The 15,403-nt window shown below is 43.1% G+C and overlaps 1 protein-coding gene across 1 annotated transcript; it reads right to left on the bottom strand.

Moving 5' to 3' along the window:
* Positions 1 to 2,415: 2,415 nt before the first annotated feature.
* Positions 2,416 to 3,107, bottom strand: LOC125512890. The gene has a single exon (XM_048677959.1). The coding sequence runs from the start codon at positions 3,026 to 3,028 to the stop codon at positions 2,705 to 2,707; it is 324 nt and encodes a 107-aa protein (XP_048533916.1). The 5' UTR covers positions 3,029 to 3,107; the 3' UTR covers positions 2,416 to 2,704.
* Between the last annotated feature and the right edge of the window lie 12,296 nt (positions 3,108 to 15,403).

Raw genomic sequence — 15,403 nt, 5'->3', positions numbered from 1 at the left:
AAACCATCGAATATTCTGAAAGCTATGCTTCAACAGGTGCGCGGAGCCCGGCTACGGTGGGTACCCGTCAATGTCATGCCCCCTCAAAACATTCTGGTATGCTGCGTTTCAAATGCACTGTTTCCCATGTTCCCATATTTGATCATCATACATCAACATTAACCAGAACGTGCCACTCCAGCCACCGCCATCGCCACCACAATGTTTCAACGTATGGGACGGACCCTGCCGCAACCCTATGTATGCGCCACGGGCCCTTGTCCTGACATGTGTAGCTACGACAATTATCAGCCGCTGTCGCAGCAGCCACTAACGCAGGAGCAACAGACGGCACCTAGCAGAGCATTTGGACCTCATCAGGTAAAGAAACTTGTGAAGTTTATGATATATGATCCCGTGTCCTCAGTCGACCTGCGCCCGTAGGAACTGCTACAACATTCTCCTCCTTGTGCTGTATGATTAGAAAGTTCAAGAAAATCAATCATGGGCACCATGTTTATAAAGGCGCTTAGAATTCATTGAGGAACTGCTAAAACATTCGACACTGTGTTTTATTCTAATTCATTGTCATATACTCACTCGGTATCAAAATTCAAGACATTTTTTGACACTGTCATGGTGTCAAAAAACATCTTATGTTTTGATACAGAGGGAGTAACATGTTAAAAACATGGAATTATTCATGTCTGCTATGTTGTACCGCTTTTGTCCTGTTACCTACAGTAAAACTGAACAGAAGTTGCTGTTTGTTTCCAGGCACCCAGTCCATCCTTCAATCACTGGTGGGGAGCCAGTTACCATGGGAGTTCACAGCAACGCCCTGCCGGCAACTCATATTCCTACGGTGAGCACTCAGCCAATGCCAACTACCATCAACGGTGATAGCTGCTGCTTACCTCTCCCAACACGGTTGCAGCAAACACGTAATGGTGCCAGCAGCGTACTCACCTTTATTTACTGATTTTCTTCTGCCAGTTCCAGGTAGCTATTATTTGCTGGTAATTCGGCACCTGGTTTTATTTATCGAGTTCGGTAGTTGGAGGATGAACGGGATGCTTCATTTTTTAGATTTACTTTTTTTTTCTCTGAACTCGATAAATAGAACAATTTTGACCCTTAATCCCTTATATGACACTGCATACATGATTAACATTTTTTTCCAATAGATCTTTTAATGTCTATTTATTTTCATACATGCTGTATATTTTTTGTATACATCTAAAACAATTTTTATACATGTTTTATGTTTTTTCATATATATGATTAACACTTTTACAAAAAAATGTTTTGAACGTTTTTTTCAAATACATGTTAAGAATTTTTGAAATGCACATTGGAACAATTTTTGTATGATAAAAAACTATTTTTTAACTATGCAATTTTTTCTACATTGTACAATTTTTTTTGAAATGTCACGAACATATTTTTGAAATTCATGAACATTTTATTAAATGTAACATACATTTTTTAAATTTACGAATCATTTGTTTTTGAAATACAGAAACATTTTTTTACATTGTATAAACATTGTTTTTGACATGGCCCGCGGTTACTGGGCTGGCCCAGTACCAGCTCCCAGCAAGCGAGTCGTGGTTAGGTCTCGCTCTAGAAGCAATACCGTGTGGTCAGGTCTCACTCTAGAAGCAATAGCATGTAGGGAAGCGTCATCACTTGCGGAAGATCTAAACTTGGAACACCTTTATATTGCATCTGACTTAACAAAAGTGGTGAATGGAATCCGGGTCAGTTTTGGAGGCGCTTTCGGAGGGATCATTAGGGAGATAAAACAAAAAGAAACATCCTTTATTTCATGTAATTTTGTGCATGAATTTCGAGCTACAAATCATGAAGCTCATAAGATAGATAGGCTTGGTACTACTCTTCCTCAGCGGAGACATATTTTGGTTGGGTTCACCCCACGGTGCTCTTGTTATACCAGTAAATGTTCATATGAATTATTAATAGAGCCTGGCTGTCTTTCCTCAAAAATAAATAAATTATGCACACGATTCCGATCGATCCTTTGCACAGGAAGAAAGATCCCTAGTGGCGAATGTACATTTTCGAAGCATCGATTTTGCTTTTTTGTCACGCCTTCCATGAATATGATCTCATGATAAAAATTTGCAAATACTTGGAACATTTGTCAAAGTATACCACAATTTTTTTTTAGAATTTTTTGAACATGCTTTCATTTATTTTTTATATTTTATTGTTCATCCAAGCTCATTTGAGCTCGAGCTCAGATACTCCGCGTCCCACTAGTGGAGTACTACTACAGGGAGGCCAATAGGAAGCAGCAGGTAGACATGAAGTTCCTGGCAAGGTTGCAAAGACATTTTTCATTGATGAGTTGATTTTAGTGCTGTGTGATCTTGAGTTCTTGACTACAGTTAGCTTAGCTCGCACCAAGAATTGCTTAGGAATTAGTGTTGTCATAGCAGACAAACAAGTAGGAGTACATACATGATAGAAACGTATGATGATGCCGATCGATTTGGAGAAACAAGTAATCATCGACAGAAACATCATATCACACACAACCAGCACACACGCACAGTCGGAGCAAACCAAAGAGGCACACTCGAGTGGAAATCGATCGGTGCACAAACGAGACATGCGATACTTGTAGTAGTAGTAGCAGGAAGCAGCTAAGGTAGGCGATCGATGGCGCAGGCGAGGCGCGCGGTGCCGGCCCATCCCATCACGCGTGCTTGCAAGTGAGGTTCCTGAGGCAGGGGAGGTTCATCTCGGCGATCTTGACCTTCTTGTCGGCGCGGCTGCAGTGGTGGCCGGGCGCGCACTGGATCTCCACCTCCCGCTCCACCTCGCAGAAGCACGCCTTGTCCGCCACCACGCTGCAGCACTTCTCGGGCACGTCGACGAGGGGGAGGCAGTTCTTGAAGTACATGGCCTGCGTCTTGCATGGCTCGGGCTCGAACCGGTACGCCGCCGCCGGCGTCGCGGCGAGCGCGGCGCACGCGAGGACGACGGCCAGCGCCGCCACGGCGAGCTTCACGGACGCCATGGGAGGATGGATGGAGCTTAGCTAGCTAGTGGTGGAAGCAAAGTGGAACACCCGATGACAGGGGTCAGCGCGGATCGATGGGCTCAACACATGGCGTGTCCGCGTATTTTATAGGCGATCCATGGCACCTAGGAACGGCGGCGGGGTAACGTGCAGCGGAAGCGCGGAACCCCCGATCGAGATACTAGCGTGGTACAGCGGACCTCTGTCCTCCTCTCCCATCTCTTGTTTTCTTAATTAGTGGGGTTGTCGGGTCGAATCAGGCTTATGCATGTGGCGATCCACTGGTGCATGTGATTGGTGGGCGCATGCTGGTTGTGTATACATTCGGCAGCTCTCCAGCTAGGGATGGCAGTTTTGTCCATGGGTATGGGTACCTGCGGGTACTCTATCCAAAAACAATGGGTATGAGCAAGACATGAAGAGATTTTCTACCCACGGTTAATGGGTACCCATACCCACAAAATATATGGGTAGGGCATGGGTAAGAAATTGTGTCCATGGATAACCCAATAGATACCCAAAAAAAATTAATAAATAAAAATAACTCTTATAACATGTGGGATTAGCATCCAACTCATATGGTCCAACCCTAAATCTCATATTCCTTAAACAAGTCATAACTCATAGGCTCATAATCACCTGCTCACCACTCCTCATACATCCTATGTGACTCCTCAAAAAGATGAAATATCGACTCTTTGCTACCAGACTCTTGTCGAACACTCAATCCAGCGATCCCCAATTCCCATCACCGCCTTCCACAACGTCGGCCTTCCACCAACCGCTGCTCATACTCCCCTGATGCTTCCAAGAGGCCACCCACTGAAGGAGGCCACATACGTGCTATACTACTCTACCATGGTCATTTGAATTTTAAACTCATTTCTCTACCTCTTAAGAATTTGAATGCTATATATTGCACCCAATGGATACCCATTGGGTATAGGATACCCGATGGGTATGGGCATGGGTGTCAGTTTATACCCATGGGTATTGAAGTGGGTGGGTATAAAAAGTTTCTATGGGTATGGGTTTGGGTAGAAGGAGTTTGTACCCACCCATACCCTACCCATTGCCATCCCTATCTCCAGCGGACGGAGCGCCAGTTTGACGACTCCAGAAAAATGCGCTGCGGGCCGCTCCGCTCCGGCTGCTCCAGGAGCAGAGCCTAAATAAACAATTTTGTGACTAATTTAGGCCCTGTTTGAATATCCACTAGATCCGTGAAATTAGAGGAGTTGCGGAGCACCTACTTTTCAGCTTTAGTATTTTAGCCTATGACTCCGTTGACTCGGCGAGCCGAGTCTGCAAGCGGAGTGCCTCCGAACACTCCCTTAATCCATAGATAAATCACTAGTATGGCATTGACTGCATTTACGACATTCTGACTCTGATCTAAACATGCACGCACTAAGCAAACAGATGTGGAACGTTTGGCGTGCGCGTGGAGCAGATGTGGAACGATTGGCGTCCACGTACGACATTCTGACTCTGATGTATAGGCACAACCGCGTGAAGAGACGTGGGCTCGACCCACGTCCGAGTCCGTGACAGCCCACGATCCGACGTCTCAGATCATGGCCTAGCTGTTAGAAACTCTCCCTTAGTGACTGGCAAAAATAAGCGCATAGGTGTGAGCTCGGCTAGGCTCATTCCCGCGGCGCGACGCGTCGTGACGAGGCGTGGTGTGGCGAGGCGGGCGGCGGAGGAGGAGCACGCGAGGGCCTCTTATATTCTCAAGCTCCAATAGCATGTGCAAGCCAATTCCTTATAAAGAGGTCCAACTCCTCCACTCGCGGGGTGAGACTAAACTTCCCACTACACCTAGTATCAATAAACCCACATGGGCCCTTAGAGATTTTCAGAAATTGCTAGATGGGCCTAAAGCCCAGCCCAAATTTTAGCAATCCCTCACCAGATCTCGAGGGCCCATTGTGTCCTCTATTCCAATTGTTGTTTCGATATACCAGTGTTTTAGTGAAGACCTGTTAAAGTTGAGCTTCACCTAGAGCAAGTAGCTACACTTCTTCACAACTGGACAATGGACTATGCCTTGAATTGTCAGTTTGGCGTAAAGAAGCTTCACCACATGTCTTACTAGTACTAGGCTGCCGAATGCTGACCCCTCGGGTGGAGCATATAAGTCACACTCCTGGCATATTCATGAGTTTACTAGAGATCACCCCAATCTCATAGACCGTGACCAGCAGTCGGGCTCATATAGGCGTGTTCCTCCAAAGATCGCTCTGTAGGATAGCATCTTGCTTACATAAGCTTTGGAACACATTAAGACAGTAGTCCTCCAAAGATCAATTCCAGGTCCTACTTCACGGGGTCTCCGATCACATAGGTTGGGTTACCACCATGGCAACTCATGTGGGTCTCATACCAATCTCTCTCGATGCACTATCTATCACAACACGTCATAGCCCTTTTGTAAAGGGACCTGCCAGATTCTTAGCCGTATGGACATACTCCAACGCTATGAGTCCGGAGTTTCTTAATTTTCTGACAGCTTTTAATCTCATTCTTATGTGTCTGTTGGACTTCATATTGTCCTTTGAACTCTTCACCTTGGTGATGACAGTCTGATTGTCACAGTTCATAAGGATAGTCGGAACAGGTTTATCAACCAATGGCAAGTCCATCAAAAGATCTCGAAGCCGTCCTGGTTCGACACCAGACGTGTCTAATGCTGTTAATTCTACTTCCATTGTCGATCTTGTTAAGATCGTTTGCTTGCAAGACTTTCAGGAAACAACGCCACCTCCAAGAGTAAACATATACCCAGTTGTGGCCTTTATCTCATCAGCATCAGTGATCCAATTCGCATCACTATACCCTTCAAGTATCGACGGGTATCCCGTATAGTGAAGTCCGTAGTTCATAGTACCTTTCAGATAGCGCATAACTCTCTCAATAGCATGCCAATGCACATCACCCGGGTTCAAAACAAACCGGCTCAGTTTGCTCACAGCAAACGCGATGTCAGGCCTCGTTGCGCTCGCCAGATATATGAGTGAAGCAATGATTTGAGAGTATCTCAGTTGATCCTTAGCCGTGCCTTCGAACTTCCGAACCAATGCACTAGGATCATATGGTGTTTGAGATGGTTTGCAGTCTGAGTATCCAAAATGACTCAACACCTTCTCAACATAATGGAATTGCAGAAGTGTGATCCCACCCTCATTATCTGTCAGTAGCTTGATGTTCAAGATAACATTAGCCGCATCAAGGTCCTTCATCTCAAAGTTCTGAGATAAAAACGACTGGACCTCCTCGTACACGTTTCTCGTATACACCAAGGTCCTTCATCTCATGATGCACATTTCTCGTATACATCTAGAATATTTTTTATACACATTTTAGCATTTTTCAAATATATGATTAACATTTTTACAAAAAATGTTTTGATTTTTTGTAAATACATGTTAAACATTTTTGAAATACACAATGGAAGAATTTATGGATGATAAAATACTATATTTTGAACTATGCAATCATTTCTTTACATTGTACAGACATTTTTGAAATGTCACAAACACAATTTTTGAAATTCGTGATCATGTCTGCAAATGTAACATTTTTTTAATCTACGAAACATTTGTTTTTGAAATACACGAACATGTTTTACATTGTATAACCATTGTTTTTGACTTGGCACGCTGTTACTGGTCCTGGCTAGTACTAGTCCCTGCAGGCGAGCCGTGGTTTGGACTCGCCGCACTAAATGGCTGACTAGCCACTGGGCTGCAGTTAGTAGGCCTTGAGCGCGTGGCCTGTTTGCGCAAAGACGAAATATTTGTGCAGACGATTCCACCCCTCAAAAATAATAAAAAGAAATATACAAATCACCCTCAAATTCACTCTTTGGGATACATATCCCACTAAACTTAAAACCGGGACAAATAACACCCTGAAATTACTTAAACCGGGTTAATAACCCTCTTGAGCGGTTTATATGTAATTTGGAGCGGTTTTTGTCCCCCATGATTTTGATTAGGCGCTGATTGGGCAAAGAACGCTGAGTAGGCCAGCGTGGGTCCCATTAGTCAGTTATCCCCTGCTTCTCCTCTGTTTCCCTCTCTCTCACGCAAAAAATCCCCAATCAAGCGGACGAACCCCTAGGCTTCTCGGCCAATCCCAACCCGAATCCACGGATGAACCCTTGCTTCTCCTCTGTTCTCGTTGCTCTCCTCTCGCCGTCGACCTCCAGAAGCAATGGCGTCGTCTCGGGTGGTTCCAACAGCCTGGTCACCCTCTCGGACCTATCGTCGGCGGTGAGCAGCCAGCCGTGCGAGGACCCGATCAGGTACCTGGTGCGGATGGGCGGGTAGGCATGGCGTTCCGCTCCGGGGCAGCAGTTCAAGCTAGCTGCGTAGGCTCGTATTACCGTGGGCGCGTACGATTTGACGGTAATCTGATCCGAGACTGCATATACCACTGTCTGAAGGTAACACAAGCTGAAGCTAACACATTGGTGAACTAGTACAACATCTGACACACACACCACCCATGGTACACCACTGTCTGAAGTCTGAACCTTCGGAATAATATACTTCTCTGGTATTTCTCTGCCTACTAAATTTTCATCTGCTAATCTATTGCTTCTGGTGTGTTTGCTTCTTATTTTGTTGGTAATTGTTTGCTCTATGTGTGTAGGGAATTGACTGCAAATATTTTCTCTGGCATGATGATCCGCACACTCCATTTGTGAATCTGTTGCTTGGTGATTTACGCGATGTTGTGTATCGACTGAAGGAACGACTGAGGAATGAAAATGATTTGCTCAACACCAACTTGTTGAAGAACAAAATGTTGGATGCGTATGTGTGTGATTTGGAAGTCAAGCATCGTGGAGAAGTTGATGTCTTGAAGAATAAGATTCAGAAACTGCAGTTCTTCTTTGTGCTTGCTCTGTTCTGCTTTGTCATTTCACACTTGGAAATGATTGTCCTGAAGAAGAAGCTAGTTTGTGAAGGAGTCAAGAAGAAGCTAGTTTGTGAAGGAGTCAAGAAGAAGAAGAGGAAGAAGCTGGTTTGTGAAGGAGTCATTTATGTATGCTGTTTTGCTTTGTAAGCTTTTAACCAAGATTCAGAATGAATGCTGTTAAAAGGGTTCAGAATTTGTACTGTATCTTCTTATGCAAAATTCAGAATTTGGTACGATGCCTCTTGCAAGTGTTGTGAAAAGATTCAGAATTTGGTACAATGCAAAATCTCAGTTTTATGTCTGATCTTCTTATGTAGAATGTATACTGTATGCTGATACGAAAAGATTCAGAATGTATATCTGATCTTCTTATATGTGTTGTGATGTATGCAACACTGTTTTATCTACGATGAACCAAATATACAAATATATTGTTTGCCGTTATGAAAAGATCATCTACAGTGAACCAAATATATTGTTGGCCTGGTACTTGCAATTTGGGTTTGTTGCACCAATTATACTGTAGGGGTTCCCTTACAGTCTTTCTATTAAAAAAAATATTAGAAAAAAAACAAATATATTGTATCTTGTTATGAACAGCATAAAATATGCAGTGAACCAAATAGTACAAAAAAACAAATATACTGTATGTTGTTATGAAAAGATCATCTGCAATGAACCAAATATTACAAAAAAATATGAAGATATTGTATGCAAGTATGCAAAGATCATCTGAACCAAATATTACAAAAAATACAGAGATGCTGTATGCTAGTATGAAAAGATCATCTGAAACACCAATCCTAATTTATAATACAGAACATAGTAGCCTGATATACAGAAAATACACGGCTCCATATAGATATATATTACATGACATGACTCTTGACACAAAAATGACTCCTCAACATCAAACTGGAGGACCTGCTCTGCCTTTCTTAGCTTCTTTGTATGCAGCCAAATTGAAGACACAATGTTGTGGCAAAGTTGTAACTTGTTTAGGTGGAACAAATGGAGTAGCAGCACTTCTCTGAACCTTTGCTGATCTAGCCTTGCCGCCTGGAGCATGCTTATCATATTTCAGCGAGCTTGGTTGTGATACAGGCAATGAGCTTGGTTGTGAATTTGTCTCCCTAATTTGAATGCTTGTAGGTCGTCTGCACTCATGCACTTGTAGGTCTTGAGTTACAGCCTTTCCCTTGCTCAGCCTTGCAACTTCTTCAACCTATTACATGTACACATTAAAACTTATGGACTACATGGGTATAATATGACATGTGAGAATGTAGTAAACATTTGAAATTACTTATGTTCAGCACATTACCTTTGATTTCTTTGAAGTTTCTGCCTCATAGGCTTCTTTCTGTAGTTTCCTTTTCCTAGACCTTTCTCTGACAATATGTGCATTTCCATGATGCTTAGTTGCAGCAGCATTATTTGTGCAACTTTTCATGTTATGGCCTGTCCTATTGCATGAACTGCAAGTGATTTGGCCACCCACCCTGCTCATTTTTATCCCTTTTGGTGCTTCTCCTTCTTCTCTTTTCCTTTCTTTCCTTGGCCTTCCTGGCATTTTGATGTAACCAGGTGCTTGTGGCCTCACATGATCAGCAACCGGCCAATTTGACTGACCTTCCAATGGCTCCAACACATGAGAGTATATTTTCTTGTAAGCCTCAATGGAATAACACTCAGCTATGTATGCATCCAACAGTTGTGAGCTCTTGTAGATGCAGCTTATTGCATGGCAGCAGGGTAGACCAGAAAGCTGCCAATATCTACAAGAACAAACCCTAGTTTGCAAATTCACAGTGTACTTGTATTTATCATGCTCTAACACCTCAAACCCATCTCTTCCATTCCAGATCACATGACAATTTCCAGATCTTGTTATATTCTGCTTCAGTTTTTTAAATATGTTTGGACATATGATTCCTGGCCATTTCAAACACTTGGTAATGCATTCTTGTATCCTCACCATAATTTTGCATCTTATCCACTCCAGCATAGATATAATAGGTAGATATCTTGATTCCATGATCCAGTTATTGAATGACTCACACATATTATTGTCAACTGAATCACAGTAGCTTCCCAGCTTCATGTAAGCCCTACTCCAGTGAATTGGGTCTGTATTCATCATGTCCTTTGCTCCTTCAACTGTGAATTGAGCCAACCGTGCTCTATTATAGTTGAACAGAGACCTGTTATGCTCTGACTTTGTCATGTTCATCTTTGCTGAACAACAAATGCCTGTGAGTTTTAATTCCATAGGAAATCACTGCTTTCTTCATGTGCTCTCTGCTTCTAAAAACCATGCCAAGCTGAAAGTTGGGTTTTTCAGCTTTGTTATCAAATCTAGGCCATTTGCTCTTCCTTCTAACCATAGTGGTACCTCCTTCTCCATCACTTTCTTCATCATAAGAGAAGTTATCCTCATCAGAGTCAAAATATGGAGTTTCAAAACCAGCATCCAAATCATCATCAGATTTACATTGTACTTTATTGTCTTGCATTATAATTCCACTTCTCCGCCCAAGCTTCTTAGCTCTCTCATTCCTCCTAATCTCTCTTGCAAGCTTTCCCAGTTCCTCTGCCTCCGAGTCCTCTCCAGAACTACAATCAGGTATTGGCACATATTCACTGTCCTCTTCATCGGATTTGCCAACATGAGGTGCATCTGCTGCTGGAACATGTTCAGTTGATATATCATTATCTGCACCAACTATTGCAGCAACTGAAGGAAATATGCCCTAGAGGCAATAATAAAGTTATTATTTATTTCCTTATATCATGATAAATGTTTATTATTCATGCTAGAATTGTATTAACCGGAAACATAATACTTGTGTGAATACATAGACAAACAAAGTGTCACTAGTATGCCTCTACTTGACTAGCTCGTTAATCAAAGATGGTTATGTTTCCTAACCATAAACAAAAGAGTTGTTATTTGATTAACGGGATCACATCATTAGGAGAATGATGTGATTGACATGACCCATTCCATTAGCTTAGCACCCGATCGTTTAGTATGTTGCTATTGCTTTCTTCATGACTTATACATGTTCCTATGACTATGAGATTATGCAACTCCCGTTTGCCGGAGGAACACTTTGTGTGCTACCAAACGTCACAACATAACTGGGTGATTATAAAGGAGCTCTACAGGTGTCTCCAAAGGTACATGTTGGGTTGGCGTATTTCGAGATTAGGATTTGTCACTCCGATTGTCGGAGAGGTATCTCTGGGCCCTCTCGGTAATGCACATCACATAAGCCTTGCAAGCATTGCAACCAATGAGTTAGTTGAGAGATGATGTATTACGGAACGAGTAAAGAGACTTGCCGGTAACGAGATTGAACTAGGTATTGGATACCGACGATCGAATCTCGGGCAAGTAACATACCGATGACAAAGGGAACAACGTATGTTGTATGCGGTCTGACCGATAAAGATCTTCGTAGAATATGTAGGAGCCAATATGGGCATCCAGGTCCCGCTATTGGTTATTGACCGGAGATTTGTCTCAGTCATGTCTGCATTGTTCTCGAACCGTAGGGTCCGCACGCTTAACGTTACGATGACAGTTATCATGAGTTTATGCATTTTGATGTACCGAAGTTAGTTCGGAGTCCCGGATGTGATCACAGACATGACGAGGAGTCTCGAAATGGTCGAGACATAAAGATTGATATATTGGACGGCTATATTCGGACACCAGAAGCGTTCCGGGTGATTTCGGAGAAAACCGGAGTGCTGGAGGGGTTACCGAAACCCCCCGGGGAAGTAAAGGGCCTTATTGGGCCTGAGGGGAGAGAGAGGGCAGCAGCCCAAGAGGTGGCGCGCCCCCCCTCAAGGGAGTCCGAATTGGACTAGGAGGGGAGGGCGCGGCCCCCCCTTTCTCTCTCCCTCTCCCTCTCTTTCCTCCCCCCCCAAGTCTCCTAGTTGGACTAGGAAAGGGGAGTCCTACTCCCACTAGGAGGAGGACTCCCCCTCCCTTGGCGCGCCCCATAGGCCGGCCGGCCTCCCCCTTGCTCCTTTATATACGGGGGCAGGGGGGCACCTCTAGACACATAAGTTGATCCTCGTGATCGTTCCTTAGCCGTGTGCGGTGCCCCCTGCCACCATATTCCACCTCGGTCATATCGTTGTAGTGCTTAGGCGAAGCCCTGCGTCAGTAGAACATCATCATCGTCACCACGCCGTTGTGCTGACGGAACTCATCCCCGAAGCTTTGCTGGATCGGAGCCCGGGGAGCGTCATCAAGCTGTACGTGTGCTAAGAACTCGGAGGTGCCGGAGTAACGGTGCTTGGGTCGGTCGGATCGGGAAGAAGACGTACGACTACTTCCTCTACGTTGTGTCAACGCTTCCGTTGCGATCTACAAGGGTACGTAGATCATACTCTCCCCTCTTGTTGCTATGCATCACCATGATCTTGCGTGTGCGTAGGAATTTTTTTGAAATTACTGCGTTCCCCAACAGCAACTTCTTTCTCTGTTTCAGTAGCTCTTACATCAAACTGTCGCACTATTTCAGATGTAGTTGCAACAGATTGTGCTACTGTTTTAGTTCCATTTGCAGCAACCTCCCTTCTTCTTACTTCCATCTTAGGAGGTACGACAACTTCAGTTGCACCAAAGTGTGCCTCCAACTCAGTTGGACCTGCCGCAACTTCTCTCTCTGTTTCATGAGCAGATGATGCACTAACTTGAGCTTTTTCAGCAGCACTTACCATCTCATCAACCATTTTTGTGTCAACAACTTTCACACTAATAAGTGGTAATTTTGTCCCTTTGTGCCTAGAGTAAGTTTCTCTTACATTTACTGACAACAAACCTGCATATATGTCAAATTGCTCATCACCTACACATATGTCAAACTGCTCATCACTACCAGATAGCATGGTTTGGTCTTGGTGCATTTCTTTATCACGGAGAAAGTGCTCCTGCTGAATTGGCATGTTCATTTCTTCAACAAAAACATCAGCATAACCATCATCTTTTATTCCAATGTCCATCCTCTTCACCGAATCATCATCCGACATGAACATAAGACCATCACTGACTTTTTTTCCTGGAAGTAACCAATGTAATTTGTAGTTGTAAGTACCTCTGTAGTGACCTCTTTCCACTTGATGAATATCTTCTGCATAGTTACATAATTCTTTATAGGACAAATTATCCCTTGGAATGAACATCTCTGCCACCAATTCCCCAATGTAATCCAACTTTCCATCCACTTGCTGAAATGATCCATAGTAATGAAACCTGACAAAGAAGTTGTCCAATGGATCGGGACCAGGAGAACCTACAAATTCAGACAGGAAGAATTGAGATTCAGAAAACAAATAAAGTTGAATCTTTAGCTCTGACCATACAAAATTCAGGAAAGAATGTATAGGAAAAAGTAACATTCAGTCAAGCATGCCAGATCATTTACTCTGCATTGAAAGTATGTACCGTGCAACTTCAGTTCATTCAGGCAAAATATGTCCACTTTTGTCCTAAACCAAACAGGAAAATCATCTACAATAAATTCAGAAAAATATGTGCACTGAAAGTTCATTCAGCCTCATTTACTCTGTAGGAGAAAGTGCCAGTTTTCCTACACCAAATTATCTTGAAAGGTCGCTCCTTTTCCTACCAATTCTCCTTGCATTCAAAGTTCAGTCAGCCCCACTTTTTTCTGAACTATCATAGGAACAGGGCTACCACCCACAACAAATTCTCCCATTTACTCTGTAGGAGAAACAGGGCATAAGATAGAGAGAGAGAGAGAGATATGGCCATCGGTTCACAGAGATATGGCCACTTTTTTCTGAACTAACAGGGCATAAGATAGGAGGAACACAGTTGACAAAACAGGGCATCATCCAAAAAGCCACATCTACCCCTAAAATCGTAGCACTAAAGCGCTTAATTCCTGTCATATGAACCCATGCCTCTACAGCACACGTGATTCCGCCCGCGTTCACGATTCCGTCGGCGAACGACACCTGAACCCAAACAGAGGAGCGACCGAGATGGAGGGAGACGCACCTGGACACATGGCTTGGTTCCGCCCGCTACGGATGAGCGACAGATGAGGGAGGTGACGGCGGACGGCGCATGCGATTGCCAAGCCCTAGCGATTGAAAGAGGGGAGGCGATTCTTCTAGAGGTGGAGCGCTCTGACGAAGAAAAAAGGAAGGAGACGATAGAAAAAGGAAGAAACGAGACAACCATCTGACTAATGGGACCCACACTGGCCTACTCAGCGTTCTTTGCCCAGTCAGCGCCTAATCAGAATCATGGGGGGACAAAAACCGTTCCAAATTACATATAAACTGCTCAAGGGGGTTATTAACCCGGTTTGAGTAATTTCAGGGTGTTATTTGTCCCGGTTTTGAGTTCAGGGGGGTATGTATCCCAAAGAGTGGATTTGAGGGTGATTTGTATACTTCTTTCAAAATAATAATTTATGCAGACGATTCCGATCCATCCTATGCACAGGAAAAGAGATCCCTAGCCAAGTACTACCTTCATCCCGGTTTATTAGTCCCCTTGTAATCCTCAAAATAAAAATAAAAAATTAGCCCCCTTTTTTTTAGTGTCATATTTTGACCATGATTTTTACTAATAAATATAAGTTATATATAGTAAAAATAATATTATCGAAATATGTTTAAATACAAATTGAACGATATTTTTTTTTGACATGTATTAACATTTTATTAGTAAATCTATGGTCATAGTTTGACATAAAATACGAAGGGGACCAATAAATCAGGACGGAAGTACTACTACATGAAGGCAAAGAGGAAGTAACAGGTAGACATGAAGTTCCTCACAAGGCTGCAAAGGCAGCAGCATAACAGAGCGGGGATCAATTAGCTTAATCAACATACATCAGATGGAGATACTTTTTTTTTTATGAAAATGCTCCAACCTACTCCCTCCGTTCGGAATTACTTGTCGAAGAAATGGATGTATCTAGATGTATTTTAGTTCTAGATACATCTATTTCCGAGATAAGTAATTCCGAACGGAGGGAGTATGTACTACTCTCTCCGTCTCAAAAAAAGTGTCTCAAATTTAGTATACAACTTTATACTAAAATTAGTATAAAGTTGAGACATTTATTTTGGGACGGAGGGAGTATGTACTCAACGTAAAATAGGTTTAACATTTCTCGTATACATTAGTAATATATTTATACACAGTTAACATGCACATTGTACATTTTTAGTATGCATAATTTTCTCAAAGGCATTTTTCATTGATGAGTTCATTTTAGTGCTGTGTGATCTCGAGTTGTTGACTACAATTAGCTAGCTAGCAGTCCTAGCACCAAGAATTGCATAGGAATTAGTGTTGTCATAGCGGACAAACAAGTAGGAGCACATACATGATAGAAACGTAGAAACGTACTACCGATGACGATTTGGAGAAACAAG

Source organism: Triticum urartu, chromosome 6, assembly GCF_003073215.2.
Source record: "Triticum urartu cultivar G1812 chromosome 6, Tu2.1, whole genome shotgun sequence".
Classification (NCBI taxonomy): domain Eukaryota; kingdom Viridiplantae; phylum Streptophyta; class Magnoliopsida; order Poales; family Poaceae; genus Triticum; species Triticum urartu.
Note: the sequence above shows the minus strand (reverse complement) of the source record. Positions and strands in the feature narration are given on the sequence as shown.